The sequence below is a fragment of the Phoca vitulina genome, unplaced genomic scaffold (genome assembly GCF_004348235.1).
Source record: "Phoca vitulina isolate PV1807 unplaced genomic scaffold, GSC_HSeal_1.0 scaffold20, whole genome shotgun sequence".
Lineage (NCBI taxonomy): Eukaryota > Metazoa > Chordata > Mammalia > Carnivora > Phocidae > Phoca > Phoca vitulina.
The window spans coordinates 22,847,721-22,874,583 of record NW_022589723.1 but is presented as its reverse complement, the minus strand read 5'-3'; the positions used below and the strand labels follow the sequence as shown (position 1 = coordinate 22,874,583).

Here is a 26,863-nt window from a genome sequence, read left to right as displayed (position 1 = left end):
TATCTATTTCCAGTTGTTTGCTTACTTATTAATTGACTTTACTATTGACTTGTAGGAATTTATTACATATTCTGAGCCATAAGTCTTTTGTTAGGTATATGTTTTGCAAATATTGTTTTTGTTTGGTGGCTTGTTTATTTTAATTGATGTCTTTTGATGACTACAGTTGATTTTCATTTTGGTAGAATCTAATTTATTTTTTTCTTTAATGGTTATTGCATCCCAAGACATCTTTGTATATTTTCAGGTCATAATAGTCTGTGATTTCTTGTAGGCATTATAGTTTAAATTTTTATAGTTAATTTTAAGATCCAACTCAAAATTAGCTGTAGGATGAGTTATGTTCATTTGTTTATAGATATATCCAGTTATTCCATCAGCCTTTGTTGAAAGGATTTTCTTTTATCACTTAAATTGCTTTAGTACTTCTGTGCATATAATATTAACTTTACTCCAGTTGCCCTCAAAATTTGCTTTTCATCTTTGTGTTTTCATCTCTTTGACTGTGATGTGCCCATGTGTGGTTTTCTTCGTAATAATCCTGCTTGGAATTTAATGAGCTTAGATACGTAAGTTCGTGTTTTTCACACAATTTGGGGACATTTTTGGTCATTTATGAGATATTTTTCTGTCTTGTTGTCTCTCCTCTCCAACTGTACATAGTTAGACCACTTGATGTTGTACTACAGATCTCTGAAGCTCTGCTTATTATGTTGAAAATCTTTTTCTTTCTCCTTTAGATTCAATAAGATGTATTGATTTATTTTCCAGTTTAGTGACCCTTTTTCTGCTGTATCTGATCTCCTGTTAAGGTAATCCAATGAATTTTCATTTTAGACATTGTACTTTTTAGTTTTAGAATTTCCATTTGGTTCTTTTTCATAACTACCATTTCTCAGCTGAGGTTCTCCTCTGCCATGTATACATTTCTTATGACCATATTTTCCTTTAAATACTTGGACATATTTATAATACTTAGAAATCCTTGTCTACTAATTCTGACATATGGATCATTCAGGATTTGGTTTCTGTAAGCTGCTTTTTTATCTTGACTTTTATCTTTTTCCTGTTTCTTCTTTCTGGTAAATTTTGCTTGTGTAATGGGCATTGTGGGTGATATATTGTTGTAGGCTTTGGATTCAGTTATTTTTCTCTGAGTGTTGTGGGGTTTTTTGGGTTTTTTTGTCCTGGTAGAGTGTGACATCCCTGGATTCAAACTCCCAACATTATTACTCCTGTAAAAGGCAGCAGCAAGGAGACTCAACTCAGATCTTTCCACTTTTTCCAACTGTTGCTTTTTTCTGAAGGCCTTGGAGTCTTTCCCAGAGGAAGGTTATCCAAACATTTGGGCATAATTTATAAAGAAATTTTGTGGCACCTTCCTTTCTGGGATTTCATCTTTCATGTTACAGTGGGTCTGGCGATCCCAGACATTGTCCTCTGCCTCCTCAGCTGGTAAGAGCACATTTCTGCCTTATTCTTCAGTGATCATTGTTGCATGGGTGGATAATTGCCCTCAGACAATAGCCTGATAACTACAAATCCTACCCAGTGCAGTTCCCTTCTTTTAAGGATGCTTCCCTCTAGTCGCTGCCTGCTTTTGGTCGCTCTAATTTTGATGCCTGTTTTTATATTTTGTCCACAATGTGTCATTGTTATATGTGGGAAGTTACTTTGTCATTATCTGAAGCAGGACATCAGGATATTGAAGCATTATTTTATTTTAGTATATGTGCTGCCGAAGTGAGCACAAAGCATTATTTTATTTTAATCGAGTCAATAAAAACATTGAATATTCAGGAATATTGTAGGGAATTATAAAATGCCCACTAAATGGAATATTACATCATATTAAAACTTTGAAATAAAAATTGAAAACAGAACAGGATGTCTGCTATTACTGCAATTCTTTTTCCTTAGACTAGAGATTTTAGCCAAAGTAATTAGATAAGAAAGGAGGAGAAAAAGGCATAAAGACAGAAAAGGAAGAAAAATATTTTCATTAATTGTAAGTGAAATTGTTACCTACAAGAGAATCTATATACTATTAGAACTAATAAGTTCAGGAAGGTTGCCGGATATAAGGGCAGCATAGAAAACTAATAGTTTTTGTGAGTATCAGCATGTACATTAGCAAGAGCCAATTAGAAAACATAATTTTAAAAAGAGAAAATTATAAGGCATTTTTAAAGACAGACAAAAATAAATTATGAATCAACTCCCCCACTTCAATCTATAACATCAGTACAGCTCAGTATAAATCTTAGCAATAATTTTGTGAAATTGGAAAAACCAAAAAACTCACCTGGATTATTTAAGGCCTAAGAATTATCAAGACTGTTCTGAAAATGGTCAAGGAAGGTCATGTAATCAAATAACTAGACCTAATTTTTAAAGCACTGGTAAATTTAGAGTGGTGGATTAATAACAAAACAGAAAAAAAGCCAAAAATAGAGTCAAGCATACATGAAAACCTGGCATAATAAAATAGGGAGCAATTGGCCTACCAGAAAGAAAATATGTATCACACCATACCATACATTCTTTTTTTTTTTTTTTTTTTTAAAGATTTTTTATTTATTTGACAGAGAGAGACACAGCGAGAGAGGGGACACAAGCAGGGGGAGTGGGAGAGGGAGAAGCAGCCTTCCAGCCGAGCAGGGAGCCCGATGCGGGGCCCGATCCCAGGACCCTGGGATCATGACCTGAGCCGAAGGCAGACGCTGAACTGACTGAGCCACCCAGGTGCCCCTCCATACCATACATTCTAATTCGAATAAAGATCAAACTTGAAAAAGCTAACTTGAATGAAATATGTCCTTAAAACTTTAGCTAGATAGGATGTCTTAAGATAAAAAACACGGATCATGAAGGAAAAAAATTAATAAATTGGACTAAATCAAACATTTAAACTTTAGTAAGGTATCATTAAAAGATATAATTAACAGAGTTAAGTATATGTAACAGGATTCGTGTCCATAGGGTATAAAGAACTGCTACAACTTAATAAGAAATAGTCAGCTCCACTTAAAAATGGGCAAAGAATATGAACCGGCAGTTTACAGAGGAGAAAATCCGTATGGCCAGTGAACAGGTGAAAAGTATTGTTAGCAATTGGGAAAAATAACAAATTTAAGAAATTTATATCCATTAAGATAGTGTTTAATATGTGTATTATATATCATGTATAAATGACAAATATTTATACAAAGTAATAGGAAAATAGAGGCTATCATATAGCTGATGGAAGTGTAAATGGATATAAACTGCTTGGGAGAAGCACTTGGTAATATATTATGCAATTGAAAAGATACATCCATGAGCCCCTGAAAATTAACTTTTGAATTTATAACTGAGAGATTTTCACATGTGTACACCAGGAGACATGTACAAAGTTTATTGCAGCATTGTTTGTAAGAAAAACTGGGAAGTATGAAATGGGCTTTTAGTAAAGAAATAGATGAATAATAAAAAAAAAGAAATAGATGAATAAATTTGACATATTCACCCAGTGGAACACTTTTCAGCAGTTAAAATGAACGAACCTCATCAAAGTATAGATCTCAAAAATAATGTTGAATGAAAAAAGACAATTGCAGAATATATATAATGTAAAGGCATTTATATAAACATTTAAAAGCTTCTTGGAACAGCAGTATATGTTACTTATAGACTTGTACATCTAATACAAGTATTGAAATATCAACTGGGAAGCTTACACATCAAATTAATGATAGTTATCTTTGGGAAGGTAGTGAGATATGGTATGAGACTGGACAGAAGAACAAAGGGGACTTAATCTATATCCTTCTATTATGCCTGTGTTAAGTATGAAGTAAAAACAAAAGGCTAGATCAAGTGATTGCCAAAGTTCATATCTAGCTTAGAAGCACTTACATTTTACTTTTTTAGTTTATTCTTTCAAAGGCTGTCTTTTACACATACTTTTTAGATTTACTAAGTTGTTTGTGATAAGACATAGTCATCTTCAGATATTCCACAGCAAGTTTCTGATAGAAAAGGAGTATATTTAGAGCTATGGTTTAAAAAAATAATCACATTTTCAATTTCATATTAGTTTCTCTAAAAACCCTTTTTTAAGTGGTCCCAGTTTTTCCAAAGAGTTTTCTTCATATGGGGGGCTGAATGTGTTTTTGTCATTTTATTCATTTAATAGATTTTATTGAACACCTAACGTGCCAGATGATAATAACAGCAGTGAGCAAAACAGACAGAACCTGCTTTCATGGAGTTGAAATTCTAGTCAAGGAAGATAGCCAGTAAACAAATAAATTAATAAAAATATAAAATGGGCACCTGGGTGGCTCAGTCGGTTAAGTGTCTGCCTTCGGCTCAGGTCATGATCCCAGCGTCCTGGGATCAAGTCCCGCATCAAGCTCCCTGCTCAACAGGGAGTCTGCTTCTCCCTCTGCCCCGCCCCCCACTCATTCTCTCCTCTCTCGCTCTCTCATCCTAAATAAATAAAATCTCTAAAAAATATATAAAATGACTGATGGCAAGTGCAATAATGAAAAGCAAAGCAGATTAAGAAGGATAGAGTGATACAGAATATTTTATATGGTAAAGTCAGGGAAGAACTATCTATAAAAGATAACATCTAGCAAAGTCATGAAGAAAATGAACAGATAAGTTATATGGGAGAAGAGTCTTAGAGGCTGACAGAAGCAGCCAGTACAAAGGCCTTGCTCCTGCCTTGAGAAGTAGCACCGAGGCTAGTGTGGCAGGAGCTGAATGAATGGGGAACAGATAAATAATAAGAGATGAGATTGGAAAGATAGATAGCAGAAGGCTGGGTCATGCAGGGCTTTGTTGGCCATGATCAAGACTGGAGCAAAGGACTAATGTGGTTTGGACAAAGAATCACGCTGGCCACTTTGTTGAGAATAGCCCACAGAGTTGGTTGGGGAGGAGGGGGTTCTTAAGGATTGAAATAGGGAGACCGGTTAGGTTACTGTAACACTTTAGACAGGAAATGGTGGGAGTTTAGAAGGTGGTGAATAGTGGTTGGATTCTTGATGCATTACTTTTTAGGAGCAATTCTTTTTTTTTTTTTTAATTTTATTTTATTATGGTATGTTAGTCACCATACAATACATCATTTAGGAGCAATTCTTAATACAAAACTCTCTTAGGGAAACTGTGGGAGTTACTAAGAAGAGAAAACAATAGCACACTTTAGCTGCTAATGAGTTATAAGCTATACAAATGATCCCAAAAGATTTAAAAACCTCTAAAAAGTCTTCTGTGGGATTGTGGGAAGGGGATTTCATTTCCTCTTAAGTGGAGGTATCATTTGCTTTTCTTATTCTTTTTAGTCATTCTGATCTTTACCGTTGAACTTAATCCAGTTATACTTTGTTCTTTAAAAAGTGAAATTTGAAATCTAATTACAGATGAAAAGTTTTGAGGTTATTGATTATATTAACAGTCAATACAAATGAGTTTTAAATGTTGATTTTTACTTTATAGATTAACTGTATAGGTATATATAGAGGCAAATAATGAATTTTTTAATATTTATTTGGCTCTAGAACATTTTATGGAAGATAATTGGGTTTGTAGCATCTTTTAAGATATAAACTATCTCTGAACTTACACATGATTTCGTTGCATTTATACTTTAATGTGTTATAACAAAATCCAGATGATGGTTAAATTATTTTATACTGGCTTCATTTGTATTATATATCAATAGTTCACTTATTCGGTAATTCACTTACTCAGTAAATTGATATATAGTGGCTTTTTTGGGTTATTTATTTCTAAATGTATTCTCCCCTTCCAATACATTACCGTATCAGTTAATCTTTATTACTCCTTTTATGTCTAGGGATTCCTTTCCCTAGCCTGTGTGGGTGTGTATGCACACATATACGTATGTGAGAGAGAGGGAGGGAGAAGAGAAGAGAATCTACTTTATAGCAAGTCTTTAGAACCACAGATAATATTACATCAGTATGGCTTTTAAATGCTAAACAAATCATTTTCCAGAGTGGCAGGCATACAGTAAAAATTGTAATTCATTATAAACTCTGTGTCCTATTTCTTTGTATAGTAATACATATCTGCATTTTTATGTATCTTTAAAAACTTAATTGTTTATTCAAAACATCTGTTAAAATGATACAGCGTAACAATAGGTTGACTGTAGCAGTGAACTCAGATATTCTGATCATGCTTTAGGACTAAATTTAGTAAAGTGAATGGGAAATAGATGTTTGTTTTGCTTTGTGAAAAATGCAGTTTTAGGGTATGATCCTAATCTTAAAAATGAATTTTACTATTTCAAATATTTAATAAATTTATCATTTTTATTAACCTAACTTTCTTTTTCTTTTAGCAAAACTGTACAATCTAAAGTGGACTGCATTTTGGTAAGTAAAATAACTAATCTTATAGTTCTTTTGTATAATAAGGCTTTTACCACTATATAAAATATATTATTCTTGAGTAAATATTTATTTTAAATATCTCATTTTTAGAGAATAAAATTTGATATTTGAATTACAACCCTAGGGGTGAACTAGCGATAAGGTATCTAGATACTTTCCTATATCTCATCAATAATGAAATCACGGTCTGAGGTTATTGCATGTTTTTGAAACTTTCTGGCATTTTCTAAAGATCACTTACGCATTTAATAAAGTTGTTTATTTTTCTGTTCTAATAACTCTGTTAGAATTTGTTTAAAGGAAAGATTTAAGATGTTTGATGGGTTAGTTTTATTGATAGCATATTTTTCATTTTTAGGTTGCTACAATTTAGGAATTAAAGCCACAATAATAGTTCTAATTTATGTTGTACTTAATAGAACTCTTAAAAATGTATTTAAATGAGAGCTTTTTAAAATGCTTCATGGATTAGTTTTTGTTGGTATATTTTTCATGTTTGGTTTGCTGGCCTTCAGGAGTTAAAACCACAATAGTATTTTAAATTTAGATTTTATTTGTAGTTCCTTAGCTCTTCTCTTGAACATGTGAGGGTAGAAGCATGAGGCTGCTGGGGCTACTGGAATAGTAGTGACTTCTTTCACGAAATCTCTACCAATGGAATACTCCCTAGGCTCTAGATCATTTAGTGACTCTGCACTGTGAGATTCCGCAAAGTGTTCTTAGAGTTAGTCCTCTCTCTAGTAGTTTGTGACATCAGAACTTTCTTATTATTCAGGTTTAGGTCTTCCTTATAGGCTAACTTTTTTGTGGGGGAGGGAGGCTCTTTAGTGTCTGGTGCTGAAATAGTATGTAATATGTTATTAGCTTATGAAATTATTGCTATGTTATGATATTATTAGCTTCTAGGTATGTGAATAATCAAGAGTAGTTCATAGGAGAAGTGTTAATTGATCAGTGGTCCTGTGCTTTTCTAACCTAATAGTTCAGAATAAGGATTTTGTGGGGATGTTTTTACCTTTTTCTTTCACTTACCCTTCCTTCTTCTTTTTTTTTAATTGGTCTCACAGTCTTGTTACCTTCCTTTTACAAAGAAAGATGCTGTTTCATTTACTTCAGAAAAATAATTATTGAACACCTTCTGTCTGCCAGTGCTAGATATAAGGGATACAGAATAAAAAGGACATACTCTCTTGCCTTCAAGAAATTCAGTGTGTTGTTAAAATGTATTCAAGAGTGCTGTTAAGACCTAGGAAGGTAGTAATTGGGGATGAAGGGGTGACTTTGACCCCAATCCCCAGATGATTTCCTAGATGTCCCAGTTCTCAAGAGTCTCGTTGTTTATCACTCAGTAGTTACTGCATATTGCTTTCTTTTCAATACCCGAGATAGTGTTGGAGGATTATTCATCTTTTGAGGCAGAAGACTAGTATAATTTTTAAGATAGGATATTTATTAAATATTAAATAAGAAAAAGGCTTTTAAATTTTTCAAGTTCAGAATTGTTTATATTTTAGCATAGGGTCTAAAGTTATGTATATTTGATGAATAAGATAGTAAGATTTCTATCCTCATGCACTTTACAGTTTATTGAGTAAGGTACATATTACATGAATAGTCAAATAAATGAGCATTATAACTTTAGGTAGTGATAAATGCTATTATAAAATTTTTGAAAGGTAAAGCAGGCAAGTGATGGTGGGTAGGGTAGGGCAGGCAAGTGATGGTGGGTAGGTTGGATGATTAGCAAAATCCCCTTTGAGAAAATGGCATTTGAAGGGAGACTTGAATAATAAGAACCCAGCCTTGTGTGATGATTTGCTGGTGACACGTACTAGGCAGAGGGAAGAGTAAGTACAAAGATTCAGAAGCAGGAATGAGTTGGGGATATTTATAGAATACAAAGAATGCAGCATCCTGGAACTTATAGAAGGAGAGAATGATATGAGGAAAGTTCAGGTAGGGAGAAATTTTTGTAAGGTTTATTTAGCCATGGCAAATAGTATGGATTTCCTTCTAAGTGTATGGAGAGACAATTAAAAGGTTTTAAGAATAGTATGATCCAGTTGTTTTTAAACATCCTGGTTGTTGTTGGGAAATGGGCTGGTCTCGGGGGGGTGAGTGTAAGCAGGAAAACCATTTAGGGTATGCAGAAGTCCAAATGAAAATTCAAGGCTCTTGCTTACATGATGGCAGTGGAAGATGGAAAAAAGTAGATGGATTCAAGGCTTATTTTGGGTATAAAGCGAATAGGCCCTGCTTGTTGATGCATTGAATGTGCAGGGAGAAACAAAAAGGAATCAAGGATAATTCCTTTTTGGTCTAAAAGATTTCCTTTAGTATTTATTTCTTGTAAAACAGGTTTGCTTGTAATGAATTCTCTTGGTCTTTATCTGTGAATGTCTTTATTTGCCTTCAGTTTTGAAGGATAGTTTTGCTGGAAATAGAACTTTTGATCAAGAGATTTTTTTCTTTCATCTCTTTGAGTATGTCATTCTGCTGCCCTTAGCCTTCATTGTTTCTGATTTATCATGTTTTCATGTGTATGATGAGTTGTTTTTCTCTAGTTGATAATCAAGATTTGTTGAAATTCATTCACTTGCTTATTTGCTCACCCACTTACTCTTGCTTTCAACACTTTGACTATTATATGTGTAGGTATGGATCACTTTGTGTTTATCCTACTTGGGATTTGCTGAGCTCACATGTGTAGATTATTCTGATTGGGGAAGTTTTTAGCCATTATTTCTTCAAATACTTTTCTGTCCCTTGGATTCCCCTCTCCTTCCAAAGCTTCCATTACATACATGTTGAAATGATTGTTATCCCTCCAGTCTCTGACGCTTTGTTCGTTTTTTCTCTGATTATCTTTCCCTGTGTTCTAGTTTCTTTGTCTTTATTAAGATTCTCTATATTTGATTCATTGTCATCATGTTTTCCTGTGTATTTAAACACAGGCAGCCTCATCCTGGCAGTACTACTGTCCACACCATGTGGGATAGGTCATAGGAGAGCCCCCGGCAAGAGTGACACAGACTTTCAGCAGTTAATACCTAAAGTTCAGTTTTTAATGACCAAACATTTCTTAACATGCCATTTGCCATTAGTTTCCAAAGCCCTAAAATAGTTTTTGTGGCCATTTTATACCATTATATAGTTATTTCAATGGGAGGATTTGCTGACCTATTCATTTCAACTTTTCTAGATATCTCAACCTTCTCAAAAAGATTTTATCATATGTTTTCTTATAAAAATTTTATGATTTTAGCTTTTTCTATTAGGTCTGTTAATTATTTTGATTTAAATTTGTGTTTTGTCTGAGGTGAACTGCAGTGTTTATCTTTTACCATTTGATTGGATAATCCAGTTGTCCCAGGACCATTTACTAAAAAGCCTACCCTTTCCCAATCGTAATATGTGTGTCTTTTCCTATACACTTTTTTCCCATTAATTGTTTTATCTCTCCTTATGATGTCACACACTGTCTTGTTTATGGTAGCTTTGTGGAAAGTCTTGATATCAGGTCATATAGTGGTTCAAATTAATTTTAGCATTTCCATACAGATTTTAGAATAAATCTGTCAATTTCTAAAAAAAAAAAACAAAACAAAAAACCACAAGTCTACTGGGATTTTTTTATTGGGATTACAGTGATTTATAGATAATTTGGGGTTGGTTGACATCTTAATGACAGATCTTTTAATCCATGAGCATGGTATATCTCCATATTAGTTGGGTCTTTCATAATTTTTCTCAACAGTGTTTTGTAGTTTTCCATGTATAGGTTTTATATATATATATTTTGCTTAAATTAGTCCTAAATATTTTAACACTTTGGATGCTATCATGAATGGCATTTTAAAATATTTGTTATACAGTGCTTTATTGCTAATACTTGTATTGACCTTGCAGTCTGCAAACATATTAAATTTACATATTTTATCTAGAAGCTTATATGTAGAGTCCTTTGGATTTTTCTACCTGATACTGAATCAGAGTGTTCATAAATAAAGGAAAGTTTGATTCCATTTCATTTTGAACGTCTGCTTATTTATTTTACTCATCTTATTGTACTGCTAGGATCTCCAGGACAATGTTGAATAGAAATGGTGAGAGTGGATTCCCTTTCCTTGTTCCCAATCTTAGAGAAAAACCATTCATTCATTCACTTTATAATGTGATGTTAACATTTCCTTTTTCATGGATGCTCTTTTCAAACTGAGAATGTTCCCTTCTGTTCCTATTTTCCTAAGAGATTTTTATTAGATACATGTTGTATTTTATCAAATGATTTTTTTGCACTCATCAAAATAGTCACATGATACTTCTTTATTCTATTAACATGATGAATTGATTTTCCCAAGTGAAAACAATCCTTGCATTTCTGTGATAAATTCTACATGATGCTTTATACTTTATGTGTTGCATGATACTTTTACATATTGCTACGTTGGATTTGCTATTTGTTAAAGACTATTGTCTATGTTAATTATGGCTTTCGATGTGCCTTTTTTCTTGTAAAACCTTTTTCTGTTTTTTGGTATCTGGGTAATGTTGATTTCATACAATGAGTTTGGAAATGCTTTTCTCTCTTTTCTGAAGGAATTTATTTAAAATTAATATTATTTCTTTAAGTGTTCCATAGATTTTACCAGTAAAACTGGGAAAGGTTTTAGTTACAAACTTAGTTTCTTTCATTATTACAGGGCTATTCTGTTTCTTCTTGATACAGTTTTAGTATTTTAGTCTTTGAAGGAATTTGTTCATTTTCTACTATATTACTGAATATAGTAGGTTGGTGTGCATTGCTCATAATATTCCCTTATTCACCTTTATTGTCTCTAGAATCTGTAGCAGTTATCTCTGATTCTTGATAAGGGCCCTTTGTATCTTCTTTTTACTTGATCAGTTTAGCTAGAGGTTTAGTCATTTTATTGATCTTTTCATATGAATCGAGTTTTGGCTTCATTGATTTTTCTCTCGTTTATCAGTTTTCCATTTTGTTTCTCTTCTAGTTAGTATTATTTCTTTCCCTCTGCTTACCTTGATTTTAATTTATTCTTCTTTTTCTAGCTCCTTAATATGGAAACCTGAAACTTTTTTTTCTTTCCTATGGTAAACATTTTTAATGCTATAAATTGTCCTCTAGACACTGGTTTAGCTGCATTCCATAAATTTTTATGTAGTGTTTTCATTATCATTCAATTAATTTTTTTTCTATTTTCCATTCTGATTTATTCTTGTACCCATGGAACACTTAGATATATCTTGATCAATTTCCAGATAGTTGAGTATTTATCAAAACTTGTTTATTGTGGGGGCGCCTGGTGGCTCAGTTGGTTAAGCATCTGCTTTTGGCTCAGGTCATGATCTCAGGGGATTGAGCCCCACGTCAGCCTCCCTGCTCAGTGGGGAGTCTGCTTCTGTCTCTCCCACTCTCCCACTCCCCTAATACATTCCTTTTTTGACTTCTTGTAAGATTATTTATTAGTGTTTTTCAGCAATGCTGTTATAATGGCCTGAGTATGATTTTCTTTGTTTCTGTCCTGCTTGTGGTTCATTGAGCTCCTCAAACCTGTGAGTTTATATTTTTCACCAATTTTCAAAAAAATTCCTAGCCATTTAAATATTCTTCTTCATTGACATCCTGGGACTCAAAGTAGGTCACTAAGGCTATGCTTAGTTATTTTTTTCTCTTTTTGCTTCATTTTGGGTAGGTTATGCTTCTTTATTATCACATTTCCTAATATTTTCCATTGATTGTATCTAATCTGCTATAAATCCCATTGAGTGAATTATCTGTTTTAGAGCCTGAATTTTTCAGGTCTAGAAATTCCACTTGGGTGTTTTGTTTTGTTTTGTTGTCCATTTCTCTTATTAAATCCTTGGGCATATTTATAATACTTGTTTTAAAGTCTTTGTTTGCTAATTATATTATCTCTAAGTTTGTTCTGTTTACTGATTTTTTTCATTGTTATTTACGGGTCATGTTTTTCTGCTTTGCATATCTAGTTATTTTTAATTTAGTATTTATTTATTCATTTGTTTGTTTATAGTGTCTGGATTTTGTTCTCTTCCTTTAAAGTGTATTACAACTTTTTTTGGCCAGCAGCTAAATTACTTATAAGATAGTTTGATCCTTTGCTGTGTTTAAGCTTTGCTGGGACAAGTCTAGAATGTCGTTTACTTTAGAATTTAGCTTTTATATTAAAATATGACTTCTCTAGTGACTATACTGCATTCCTTGGGTATTCACTGAGCTCTCTCAATTCTGTCTGATAAGAATTTGAACATGTCACAGCCAGGTATAGTTCCCTGGTAGTTCTTTGCCCAGCCTCATGGAGTTTTTCTGTACTCATACAGTTTAATATTCAGCAGTAGATTCCAAGTCTACATAATGATTTGTGTAGATTTTAAAGATATTTCATATCTTCCTTTTGGTACTTTGCCTTCTCAAACACTGATCTCTGTAGGGGGGCGTCTGTTACCTTGCCTTTACTAGCTTTTAATGGCTGTATCTTCTAAGCCAGCAATGGCTGCTCAAGTCTATCTTCCACTGCGTTACTCTGACACATCTCTTTTTTTGTATTCAAAGCTCCCTCAGCCTCCCTCTTATCTGGACACTTGTGATTACATTGGGCCTACTGGATAATCCAGGATAATCTCTCCTTCTCAAGGTCCTTAATCACATCTGCAAAGTCCCTTTTGCCATGGAAGGTAGCATATTTACAGGTTCCAGGGATTAGAGGATTAGGACATGAACATCTTGGAGGACGATTATTATTTCTACCATACTGTCTTAGTGGATGTACTCACTCATCCATCTTAAAAACCTGGTGGTCATTCTTGACTTCATTCTTTTCCTCAGCTACCTCATATCTAGTCAATCACCAAGTCCTATCAGTTCTGCCTCCTTAATTGCTTCGTTTTTTATCCATCCCTACTGCTACTGCATTAATCCAGATCACCATACTTGTTGGAAATACTGCAGCTATTCCTTCACTGCTAGACTCTCCACTTTCATTCCATTCTCCACAGCACCATTATATAATCAGCTATATAAAGGAGCTCCTGGGTGGCTCAGATGGTTAAGTGTCTGCCTTCAGTTCAGGTCATGAGTTCTGGGTCGTGGGATTGAGCCCTGCATTGGGCTCCCTGCTCAGCGGGGAGTCTGCTTCTCCCTCTCCCTCTGCCTCTCCCCACCTCTCGTGCACACTCTTGCTCTCACTCTTTCTCTCTCTTAAAAGAATAAATAAAATCTTTTTTTTTTTTTTAAATCAGCTTTAATAAAACGTGCATCTGTTTATTTTACACCCTTGCTTAAAACCTCTCACTGACTCCCCATTATTCTATCTCATGGTATGGAAGACCTTTCATACTCTGGCCTTACTCTTGTTTAATCTTATGATTCTTCATTCCACCCACAGGCTATCATTAAGCTGTAGTGAATAGTTGTGAAATAAGAGAAGAGAATATATTCTCTCTAGCGCTGTCCATTAAAACATGGCTAGTCGAACACTTAAAATGTGGCTAATGTGACTGAGGAACTGAACCTTTATTCCATTTTAATTAGTTTCAAGTTAAATAGCCACATGTGGCCAGTGGCAACCAGTTTGTACAGTGCAGGTCTGGAGCAGTGGTTCTCAACCAGAGGCATTTCTGCCCCCTATGGGATATTTGACAATATCTGGAGACATTTTTGATTTTCACACACAGGGTGTGTGATCAGCATCAAGTAGGTAGAAGACAAGGCTGTTTAAACATTCTACAAAATACAGGGCATCACCTCATAAGTCTTATTATCCCAAAATTGTCAGTAGTGTTGAAGTTGAGAAACACTGGTCTAGCTAGATGATCTCCTCTTTTTTTGTTGTTTCTTTTTCTTTCTATTGGCTATACCTGCTTATATTTTAAGATTCATCTTAGTTTTAACCCCCTCTGGAGTGGCATCTTTGATTTCTCAGGTCTGAGTTTGATACATCTTCTGTCCCATATTAACCTGTGCTTAATTACCTTCGTTGGTATTATGTAGTCACATCTATGATCATTATAATAAGCATTTTTTATTTGTTCTTAGCCTCTTCAGTATAAGAACCTATTCATTGGAATATGATTCAAAGGTACATGGGGATGATCAATATATATTTGTTAAGTGTGTGAGTATAAACTAATCAATTATTAAACATTGAGATTTAAAATATAAAGAAGTGTTGCCACCTTCAATTTAGGCCTTTTAGAGACCCATACTTGCTTAATTATTTGAATTTATTTTTTGGAATTACTTCACAGTTTGGCAGTAAGAACAGAAACTTGTTTCATTCTTGAGAGGAAAAGAACATTTCATTCTTTCTTTTTTCTTAATTTTTTATTTAAATTCAATTTAGTGAACATATACTGTGTTTATTAGTTTCAGGGGTAGAATTTAGTGATTCATCAGTTACATACAACACCCAGTGCTCATTACATCAAGTGCCCTCCTTAATGCCCATCACCCAGTTATCCCATTCCCCCCACCCACCTCCCCTCCAGCAAACCCTCAGTCTGTTTCCTTTTTATTTATTTACTTATTTATTTTTATTATGTTCAGTTAGCCACTGTATAGTACATCATTAGTTTTTGATGTAGTGTTGAGGTTTTTTTTTTTTTTTTTTCTGGCATTCTCCCCTTTTCCCTTGTTCTACTCTGCTTACATATACTTCTTCCTTCCATCCTCTCCTGTTAGGAGATAACCAGCCTGAACCACCACCACTCTAATCCAGAGAGTACAGATGGGGAGCTGAAAACCTTACTGCATAGATGCAGGAAGGATTTAAGCAAGTGAAGTGGAACCAAGAGGCCAGAAACTAAGGAAACTGATTAGCAGTATAGCAGAATGGCTCAGAGCTGAGGCTTTAGAATGAAACAGACCTGACTTTGAATCCTTGCCCCAGCCAGTATTACCATTACTGTTTGATTTTGGACATTATTTACCTAATTCACTTCTCTAAAGAAGGACATAATCATAGTACCTAACCCACTGAGTTGTTGTGAATATTAAGTGAGATAATTAGTGTAAATACAGTGCCTGGCACATAGGAAGCACACATGGCAGCTTTAGTTGAAGGTGTTACATGTGTAAATTGATAACGTACTTGTAATTGACTCAAATCACCATAAATTTGTTTCTGGAAGTCTTAAACAGTCAAAGACACATTTTATGTTCATCATCACAGAACATACCATTTAAGAATGAATGCTCCCCATATGGGACCACTGAGGGGAGAGTATTGAATCCCTGAAACATAATGAATGGAGGATGGAAAAGGTTGGGAATCTCGGCTAAAGCCATCCGAGAAGCCAGAAGGTGCATATTGTAGAACAGATGCCGATATTGACACTCCATACTCCCTCCTCCCCCGGGCCTTTGTAGATGCTGTTTCCTGGCTGTGCCCTTCTCAAAATTTTCACTTGGATCACTCCTATTCTTTCTTTTGGACTCAGCTCAGAAACCTTTTCAGAAAGTTTTGTTTATCTAGAGCAGTGCTTTCAGATAACAGATAACAGCAGATAACAGAAAACTGAACTATGGGTAGCTTACAGAAATAAGAGTTTGTGTTAGGTGTTCTAGAGTGGTGCAGTAACTCAACAATGCCACTGGAGTCCTGAGCTCTTTTCTGTTTTGCCGTATTGACTTTTGTCCGCTCACATCATTGATGGCTACTGCACTTACGTGCCTTTGTCCAAATGGTGAGGCAGGAAGAAGGGAGGAAGGGCAAAAGGGCTTTCTTCTGGAGAAGCTCTGTCTTTATTTTAGGATACTTGCTTCCATTCTGAAAACCCACTTCAGGACCTTCAGTCTCCAGAGTAATGTCACTTGGGACTCCTAGCTGTAAGGGAAACTAGAATATGGAGGAGCTTTTTGTTTCGTAGCCTCTATACCAGAGAAAGACAAAGAAGAATATACACGCATACATACGTACAAGTTCAACCAATCTGCCTTACCTTCTCAGTTAAGGGCCTCTGCTTTCATGCACCCTGTAAAATGCTCTGTGTTCCTATTAAAGCTCTTACCACATAGTATGCTAATCACCAGATTAATTTGTTTTCTTCTCCAAAAATAAGCTTTTGGAAGTAAAGACTGTCTTGTGGTCTCTATATCCTCAGTGTTTAGCACAGTGTCTAGTATGTGGAATATACTCAGTAAACACTTGCTGAATGATTACTCACAAACAGTAATTATAAAAAAAGAATGTATAATATGTATATAATATCCCCACACAGAGAGTTTCTTTGTATTTGTTGTTGTTGTTCTTAGTATTATTTACCACCATATGCCAGACAAGTGCTTTACATGTTTTATCATTCAACCTTCTTAATTTGCCTATGAGATTAGTCTGTTTTCATCTTCATTTTCCAGAAAAAGAAACAGGCTCAGACAAGTTAAGTAATTTACCCAAGGTCATAAAACTTGATAATTGGTAGAATTAGGCTCTTAATCTAGGTAGTCTGACTCCAGAGCCCAGGCATTTAAAAACTGTGATACACAGTATCATTTTTTAAAGTATATGAAATATGAGTTTATATGTGAATTTTTTGAAATTCTGTTTCTTATTATAATCAAGAAAAAGTTTCTGAAAATGATCTTCCAACTTTAAAATAAATCTGAAATGAAGAAATTAAAAGCTGACTTCATTATCTTACTGAATTTTAGTAGTCAATAATTCTAAATGCAATTTATTTTTTGCATGCAGTTTGTTTGAATGCCCTTTAAAGAACTCAAAACATGCTCACTAAAACAAAATAGCTAAAATGATTCTAATTATTTAAATCAATTACAATTGTGAAAACTGTGCCACTATGAAATATAGAAGTGAAAAATATAAAATTGTATCTGTGCTATTTTTAAAGCTCAGCATTTTGCCTGTTTATCGGGAAAGACACATGAAAATATTTATAGTGGTATAATTGTGAATAAAGCTTTTTGTTAATGTTTTAATGCTTTTGCAGTGAAAACAGTTGATTTTTACTTTAATAATAACAAAATATCTTAAACTAAATTTCTCATTAGTTATAACACTTTTAGATCTATAATGTCATTATACATTTGTAAAGCTGATCCAATTATATTTTTTATAACCAATTTTACAGTCGAGGCAAAATCTAACCTTGATATACCCAATACCAGAGGATTAGCTAGACCCCGGCAGAATTCGAAAGCTACTCAGTCCATATTGCTTAGTCGCCTTGCCTTAGTTCAGTTAAATGGGACTACCTGACAGCTGTAGGAAATCCTAAAATGTGAGAGAAATAACCATGAGTGTTTGGTGTAGAAAAGGCCTGGTTTGGTTAAAGTCAGTCACAGCAGGCTGGGAAATAATAGTTCATGTTTCCCAAAATATGGTCCTTGGAAGAATAGTTCCATAGGATGTTAATATGTTATACAAAAAGTTCCAAAGGTCAAAAATTTTTCATGAACTTTGGATTAAAAAGTGTCTTAAGAGCTATTAATATGCTGTGTATCCTGAATCTTAAGTATAGTGTGTTCCAAACTTTTTTCCCTCATAAAACTTACCTTGAAACTGGTTTTCTAGGCCACACTATTGAGGAAATGATTGGTAAAATCTATAGGGCAATTTTCTGGAATAGAAAGAGAAGTTATTTCCCATATGTTATCATTCAGAACTATCAGAATATTGAGAACTTCCTATTTATGTTACTATGTTTTAGGCGTATGCACCACCAGGAAGCAATATTTCCACCAGTTCTAATGTTCAGGTCTCCTAAATGATTAGTTCTGCTTTGGAATTATTAGAACTAATAATGATTAAAGGGGGGGGGGGCAGGGAAGACTATATATTTTGGTTCCTGTTAGGAAAGGCTAATGTAAATATTAAACAACAGTTTGTCAGGAAATCAGTTGAAAGCAGGAAGAAAAATATATGTCTCATAGACTTGGCAATTCAACAGCAATCCTGGTAAGAATATAAAGGTAAGATTAGACATTCTTTGCTTACCTTTCTTCTCATTAGTTTGAGAGATAAAAGGCTTACAACCAAGAATAAGGGAGGGTATTTTAAATCCCATTTGTGTCCATATTTTAAACTTCTCAGGAGGAATATATGGCCTTACTTCTCAGGCTCTCTAACTGATCAACATTCCAAGAGAAGACTCTTATGTATTGCCAGCGACTTCTAGGTCTAAAAAAAATGCTGCATTGATTGGCCCTTTTTGGTGACTTAGCAAAGCCTAATAAAGCACTGTTTTACAGAGCATTCTATGCGCTGGACTTAGGTCAAGTAAACTCACCTGGGCAAAAAGTGAACATGTCTAGAGTTCCTTGTCATAGATGAGTTTATAGGCTTCCTGACCTAAGTCACCTCTACTGGGATAGGGTTTATTCATGAAAGTTGACCAAAAGAGGACTTTGTAGGATTATCATTAGGAAGGAGAAGTGGAAAGTGATATGGAATTTGCCAGAATCCCTTTTGGAGGGCTAGAGAAACCTGAAACTAGGTGACAGATGCTATCATTTAGATTATTCGAGTAGTGAGGCACTTCCCTTCCAGGGGAGAACTCTCAGGAGGGTCCTCTTGCAAAAGAATATAGTAGAAAACTTGAAGAGGTGAACTTGTGTTGAATCTGGTATTAAGTATATCCTAGGTTCTGAATATTGATTCAGTAATCCTTTAGAGGCTGCTCTCTATCACCCACTCCCATTGGAATAGTGTTTGTCCTCCCTAGGGAAATGAACAAAAATTAACAGCCTAGGGGCGCCGGGGTGGCTCAGTTGGTTAACTGGCTGGCTCTTGATATCAGCTCAGGTCGTGATCTCGGGGTCCTGAGAACCACCCACATTGGACTTCATGCTCAGTGGGGAGTCTGCTTCAGGATTCCCTCTCCCCCTCTGCCCCACCCCCCCACCCCCCCACCCCCTGCTTGCCCTTGACCTTGTAGACCAGAGGAACTACTCTAGAGACCCACAGGCTAGATCTGTTCCACAGAGGTGTTTTGTTTGGCCCACATTGACATTTTTAAAATTTCAGATTGGTTGCCATATTTTAAAATAGGGAGAGTTCACAGAAAAAAGTTGTATGTTTGGTTTCTCTTCAAAACTCAGGACACTTAAGTCCTAACTTCCACATGACAACAGTTGGCTGGGCCTACGTAGCAGCTATCCCTTTCAAACATGACGTATACTCTTCAATCTTCTCAATCCCCACCAGGCTTTTAGCTCCTCAACATAGATATTTTTCTTCCCTATAGTTTACTTTAATCATTTGTATTACCTGCCTGGCATTTGGGTTTGTGACCTCTGTGTTAGATTCTTTTGGGGCAAGGTTCTTCTGAGAGTCATTCTTTACAGGGTTGAGGGAACCATAATAGTATATGTGAGGACAGATAATGAGAAGACAGCCTTTCTTTACTGTCAGGTTTTGCCCTGGCTGGCCATTACAACAACTAGTCAATAGAAAAGCAAAAGTAGGGTAGAACAAAGAATTATGATAGCTCTTTTGAGAGTCTTTCCCATTGGCTAGTCATTGTGTGAAACATTTTATCTTATTTCCCAGTGAAACCTTCCCTGACCACTCTCGTTTAAATTGTATCCCCTCCCAACACTTTTTCTTCATAGCATTTATCATAACCATATAACGTATGTTTTACTTTTAAATTTTGTTGATTGTCTCTCTCCTAGTATTAAAATTTAAGGTCATGCCTAAAGCATGGTAGACAGTGCTGGATGAAAGAATGAATGTTCTCATTTAATTTTTAAACTTTTCAAGTCTGTCCCATGGTTACTGTCTTAGGTTAGAAGCCAGTTATTTCGGTGTGCCTACAGCTGCAGCAATTGGACAGAAACTAAAGGATCCATGAAATGTTAGAGAATGACGTATCTGCTTCCTGAGCACCAGACTAAACGAAGTTAGAGTGGGACTTTCTAAGATAGATGCTATACTGCCAGACATAATTTTGAGAACTCACTCAAGGAATAATTTTTAAAGAAGAGGCACTTGTCCTCTCCTGCCCTCCAGAGATACATAGTATAATATGTCATTGAGGGGACATATATGAAGTGTGTACAGTTGGGAGACTTCCTTCCTCCTCTCCCTCTTTTATGGGAGAAAGCATGCTTTCTTACCTCAGATCCTTGCTGTAATGAATACTAAATGATGACCAAGGTCAATTTACTAATCCAGTCTTGATTAAAACTAAAAGTTTTGTTTGCAGTATCTAATTAAAATACATTGTAGCTTGAAAGGAGCTCATTGTTAGAATAGAAGATAGGGTTTATCTTGTGATGTGGCCCTAGGGCTACTGTTAGTAAGCAAAGACCTGTTTCAAAATCTGATTTTTTCCTTTGGTCAGTTGGTTGAAGAAGTGGGTAACTTTCAAAAGAAAGAGCATTTTTGTGTAGAATTTACTACGGCAGGGAGGAAGACTTGACAAAAGGGCCAGATTTAAATAGCTGGTTCTGTTTTTTTAGTATTATAAAGAAATAATCTCTGGGGCCAGGCCATTTAGAGGATATTGAACCTTTTATTCTTTTTGTTTTTGCATTAATCTTGAGTTATTTCATACCCTCTTTGTATGGGAGGACAGTACAGTCATAATGTTTTGTTTTGTTGTTTTGTTTTTTTCCCTCCTGTTAGGGATTCAAGTGGACTAAATTGCCAGTAAGGCGCAAATTATGAATTCTAGTAACTCTTCTCTTTTATAATTATTAAGAATGCCCTAACCATTGTCAGCTAGCTTTCAAATTCATTTTATTGTCAAAAAGAAAAATAGGAAAGAATAATGGCAATCTCTTACCACTACCTGAAAGAAGCTCAATATTCATTAATATCTTGGTATTCATAAGAATGGCATAATACACAAAAGTGTGGTCTCGTAGAAAACAAATGAATTCTTATAGTATTGTGGTTTTTCTATCTTTTTATTTTAAGTCATGGGCAAAAGAAGAAGAGGTTACTAGGAATGGAGAAAGCAGTTATAGAACTGAAGGTTCCTCTCTCTGGCCTACACCTCTACTGAGGCTGTAGCTTTGTAATCTTGAAGAATCAATTGGAAATCCATTTTTCGGGGGAACATAATAATAGCGTCTCTCTCAGAGACCATCCTTTCTTCCTGTGCTGAAAAAAGTTAAAAACACAGTGACTAGAAAGACCTAAACCTTCTCCTTGTTAGTGCTCCCACCCCATCCCCAACTACTAGTAGAATCCTAGAGTCTTTTTATAAGGGATACAGAAATGTCGATAATAAGCTTTGCCTCACCTAAGTGATCCAAAGAAGTATTACATGATCATCTCATCGTGGTCACTCTTTGTAGAATTTAACTACGGGTAGTGGTGTTCTCCCTAGAGATTGCTCTCCTGAATTGTTTCTTTTTTTTTTTTTTTAAGATTTTTTATTTATTCATTTGTCAGAGAGAGAGAGAGAGAGCACAAGCAGAGGGAGAGCAGGCTCCCCGCTGAGCAAGGAGCCCGATGTGGGACTCGATCCCAGGACCCTGGGATCATGACCTGAGCCGAAGGCAGATGCTTAACCGACTAAGCCACCCAGGTGTCCCCTGAATTCTGTTTCAAAGTGATTCACATTTGTCACCTTATGTACCCTCTGCCTATTTGAACCTTTGTACCTGCTATATGAATATTTTAACAATATGCCCTTGTCTCAGCACTTTGGTCTTTAGTCTTCTGGGCACTTATGTAGGCATTATACTTGATACCATGTTATTCATTATTTCAGTTTCAGAGATGCAGCTTCCTTCTTTATTATTAAGTCCTTAAAAAAAAACCCAGTATATTTTAAAGCATGTTCTTTAAAATGACCACTGTTAGATAAAATTAGATGTTTAGATGTCCATGGCAATCTCTTTAGCTTTCTTCTTTCATAACTTAATCTAGTTCTAATTTTATGTGCAGAACTTTCCTAATATATTACACACACTCTACTGAGAAATACCTTACTTACCTACCCTAGAGTGTGATTTTTCCAGTGCTTACACCATAGCCCTTCAAGGCTTCTTGATGTCAGAATTTCTCTAGTCTTGATTGTAGTTGAGGCAAGCTGAAAGGGGTTTTTGTTTGTTAGTTTGTTTTCAGATGGTCATGGATTCTTTAGATCACCCAGCAGAATTAGAAGGAAGTAAGAAAGTTTGGGTTTCACTGAAGTTTGCTTGTCAGCCTTGGTTTACTTTTTTAAAGCTGTCCCTTAGTAATTGATGTCTTTCAAATGGACTTAGATCACATTCGTAATCCAGAGCAGAATATTTTATTTATTTATTTTTTTTTTTATTATGTTATGTTAGTCACCATACAGAACATCATTAGTTTTTGATGACTCATTTTTTGCGTATAACACCCAGTGCTCCATGCAATATGTGCCCTCTTTAAAACCCATCACCGGGCTAACCCATCCCCCCTCCCCTAAAACCCTCTGTTTCCTGGAGTCCATAGTCTCTCATGGTTCGTCTCCCCCTCCAATTTCCGCCTGCTTCATTTTTCCCTTCCTTCTCCTAATGTCTTCCATTCTATTCCTTATGTTCCACAAATAAGTGAAACCATATGATAATTGACTTTCTCTACTTGACTTATTTTACTTAGCATAATCTCCTCCAGTTCTGTCCATGTTTATGCAAAGTTGGGTATTCATCCTTTCTGATGGCTGAGTAATATTCCATTCTATATATGGACCACATCTTCTTTATCCATTTGTCTGTTGAAGGGCATCTCAGCTCTTTCCACAGTTGGGCTATTGTGGACATTGCTCGGAGCAGAATATTTTAAACAGAGTTAAACCATTTTCATTTTATATCTAATTCAGTAGGTTTACAAATAGAGTAAATTCTCACAATAATACAAATACAGTAAAAATTACTCTCCCCATTTGATTTGTATTTTCTAGAGAGTGGAAAAACAACTTCCTCTTACATTGTTTATAGCAGGTGGCTCAAAAGAAAATCACACCCCACCCCCACGCCCACCATAGTTCTATCATAGCAAGTTAGGCAAGTGAAAATTTAGAATTCTAAGCAACAAGCATTGAAAACTAGAGTCCTCATACCTTGACCTTTTTCTCTATCTTCCTTATTCAATCCTGTGGGAGGACAGCTTTCACAACTGCTGGGGCCTGAGAGAATATAATATCAGGTATGTTGATTGTTTCCATAAATTAAAAAAAGGCTATAGATTAAGGTTCTACTTTTCCCCTTTTAGTCCTTCTGTCAATGATGCTGGTGAAAAAAGAGGCCTTTTAGTACTGTGCTCCTGAATCAGTGTCACCTGAGGAGGAAAAAATTAGATTTTTTTTACATTTTGTTTTTTGCTTTTGTTTCTGTAGTTTATAAAATCAAACGCAAATTCAAGCATGACTATCCTGTCAGTGTATATATTTTCCCTCTGTACATGGTTAACAGAAGAAACAGTCAAACTGGAGAATGTAGGTTTCTAGATTTTAAGCTGACTGTTCTGCATACAAATTTAAGTTAAATTTTTTTTTAAAAGACCCTTTTCTGATACCAGTTTGAAAAGTAAAGTTTGAAGAACTAATTATGGATGTGATGATAGCCTGATTGGTCATCTTCCACCAGAACTCAGTCATTGTCAACCTAGGTAGTTCTTTGAAGGGTATTTATACATCTCAATAGAAGAGTTTCTGCTTTTTCTGGAAATAAAAATAATGATCCTCAGATGTCAATTCACCATCATGGATTTGCATGAAAGCTTCACAATTGAGCCTTCAGTTTGTTATAGTCTTAGTAAACATCAGCCCTTTCCCAGTTTTGTGACCTTATTTAAAAACAAAACAAAAACAAACAAACAAAAAACAAAAACCTCAATAACACCTGAGAGGGAAGTCTCATAACAGGAAACACATCACTATAGCGAAACTGATTTCAAACAGGAGAAATTCCTTTTTATTAACATTTGAGAAATTATAGTGTAAACCCGATTCAAGATGGTCCCTAAAAACAGGAGCAGATCTCTCCATTCAGACTATCTTATAACTATATTCCATGGCAGTAAATACTGGGAATATATTTCCTTATCATCTGCTTGAAGGGCTTCAAGTCCTGGTAATCAGACATTTGAAATTCTCCCTGATCCTCAGCAATCCATCCATTTATATTGATAGTTCAGAGGCAGAGATGCTAAAAATAAACTCAGGTTTTGTTTTTGTTTTTTTTAAAGATTTTATTTATTTGACAGAGAGAGACACAGCGAGAGAGGGAACACAAACAGGGGGAGTGGGAGAGGGAGAAGCAGACTCCCCGCTGAGCAGGGAGCCCGATGTGGGGCTCGATCCCAGGACCCTGTGATCATGACCTGAGCCGAAGGCAGACGCCCAACGACTGAGCCACCCAGGCGCCCCGAAACTCGGTTTTTGAAATATAGAATATTGTTTCAAGTATTTTTTATGATAGAAGACAGGTGGAAAGTTACACATTTTGTTCCAAATCCAACCTAGGAAAGCTTTTGTTTCTGACCTATTCTGCTTAAATTGATTTCTTTCTCTCTAGTAGTACAGTTGTTGTCAGAAGTAATTTCTAACTTCTATTTCATCTTGATGGCTTAGGAGGAAATAGTATCTACCTTTTTCTGCATTCACCCTGTGGAAAGTCACTGTTGATGGAACACTGTCTTCAATAACTTAGGGGCAAGTGTGATGCTCACACATGAAACCTAGGAGCCTTGTTCTTATGGTGTACCTCCCAATTTAGTGGAGGTCATGAGGCTAAAATATTTCCTACAAGACATCTTGCTTTTTCAAATAAAAGATTATGTACTTGTTGATAGAATTTGAACCATAAACTCTTCTACAAAATCTTTTAAGCAATTACATATTTCAGAATAATATTTATATAATAATATCTATCATAGATATATTTTATAAATTGCTTTTAATCCTCACAAAAATTTTATGAGGATTTTATCACTGTTTTACAGATTACTCAGCTTGAACAGCTTGCTAATATCACAAAGCTAATGAGTGCAAATCTGGAATTTGGCTCTAAGCCTTCTAATTCTATATTCTACACGTCACTACTACTATATCTTACTGCTTTAGATAGATTAGATTTGAAGGGTCAGTCTATCAAGCTCAAGTAGCAGCTGTTTCATTCATTTTTAATATATAATATAGGTCATATATTCATACTAGTTATCAACAGGAAATTTGCCTGTTAAACTCAGATTTATAAAAGCTCTATCAAAGCTGCTTTATTACTATGTTAATCAATTATTGGGTAATATTTTTATATGAAGAATCTCTGACACAAGTTCAAGAAGGATCAGTGAATTATACATTTTGTTATATTACTCTCGAGGATAAGTTGTTGATTTTTTCTAAATTAAATTACACCTTAGAGAAAGGTGTTTTTAAATACTAAAAGTAAAAATGGCATTCTTTTTAACCTGTAAGTAAACAAGAATCCCATAATAGATGTGGAATGAAAAATTAGAAGGGAACCTGGTGAATTACTCAATATATTGGACAATTAGCTAACCTTGTGGGAAACTTTTAATCAGAGCCCTGCTCTATAGAAAAATAAATTCCAGGGGAATTAAACACCCAAATGTGAAGAACAAAACTTTAAAAAGAAAACAAGGGGTACCTTTATGACATTGGGATAGGGAAGGATTTCAACACAAGACACAGAAAACGCAGATTATAAATGAAAAGGTTGATATATTTGACTTCCTGGAAATTAAAAACGTCTCTGCATCAAAGACTCCAAAAACAAAATGAAAAGATGAGCTACAACTAGGAGAATGTAATAGCAGCATGTATAGCCAATGGAGAATTAGTATATAGACTACATGATAAATACCCTCATTTTTAAATGTGTGGTTTCTTCAACAGTGTGGTTCTTTAGTTGAGATTCCCTGACTAGCAGTATCAGCATCAGTGGGAACGAACGTATTAGAAATCAGGATTCTCGGGCGCCTCAGTGGCTCAGTTGGTTAAGCAACTGCCTTCGGCTCAGGTCATGATCCTGGAGTCCTGGGATCGAGTCCCACATCAGGCTCCCTGCTGAGCAGGGAGTCTGCTTCTCCCTCTGACCCTCTTCCCTCTCGTGCTCTCTCTCTCATTCTCTCTCTCTCAAATAAATAAATAAAATCTAAAAAAAAAAAAGAAATCAGGATTCTCTGGCCCCCACTCAAGATCCTACTGATTCAGAAACTCTGGAGGTTGGGTTTTGCAGTCTTTACCAGGCTCTCCAGGTGATTCTGATGCATGCTAAAATTTGATAGCCATTGTATTAAACTCAAATGATAAATAATATGAAAAAATATTCAGTCTTATCTTCAACCAGAAAATGTAAGACTGTGAAATATTTTTTCATACCCATAAGAGTAGCTAACATTTAAGTTTTAACTAGGATGTAGAAAAATTGTAGTTTTGCTGTTGGAAATATAAATTGGCATAATGGTTTCAGTGAGTAATTTGGAAATACCCAGTAAAGTTGAAGGTGT

At 35.2% G+C, this 26,863-nt stretch overlaps 1 protein-coding gene across 8 annotated transcripts in view; it reads left to right on the top strand.

Annotated features, from left to right (window-relative positions):
• RFX7 (regulatory factor X7) overlaps positions 1-26,863 on the top strand; it is a 151,594-nt gene that overhangs the window by 64,005 nt on the left and 60,726 nt on the right. For 5 of the 8 annotated variants that reach the window (XM_032417475.1, XM_032417472.1, XM_032417473.1 and 2 more), the window contains one exon: positions 6,362-6,395. Coding sequence is in view for 3 of the 8 variants with exons in the window: in XM_032417472.1 (XP_032273363.1) it covers positions 6,362-6,395 (34 nt within the window). In the remaining 5 variants the exon portion in view is untranslated. Of the gene's footprint in view, positions 1-149; positions 813-6,361; positions 6,396-23,497; positions 23,537-26,863 lie in introns of those variants that run through there. The other 3 variants (XM_032417478.1, XM_032417477.1, XM_032417479.1) reach the window with 2 other exon arrangements.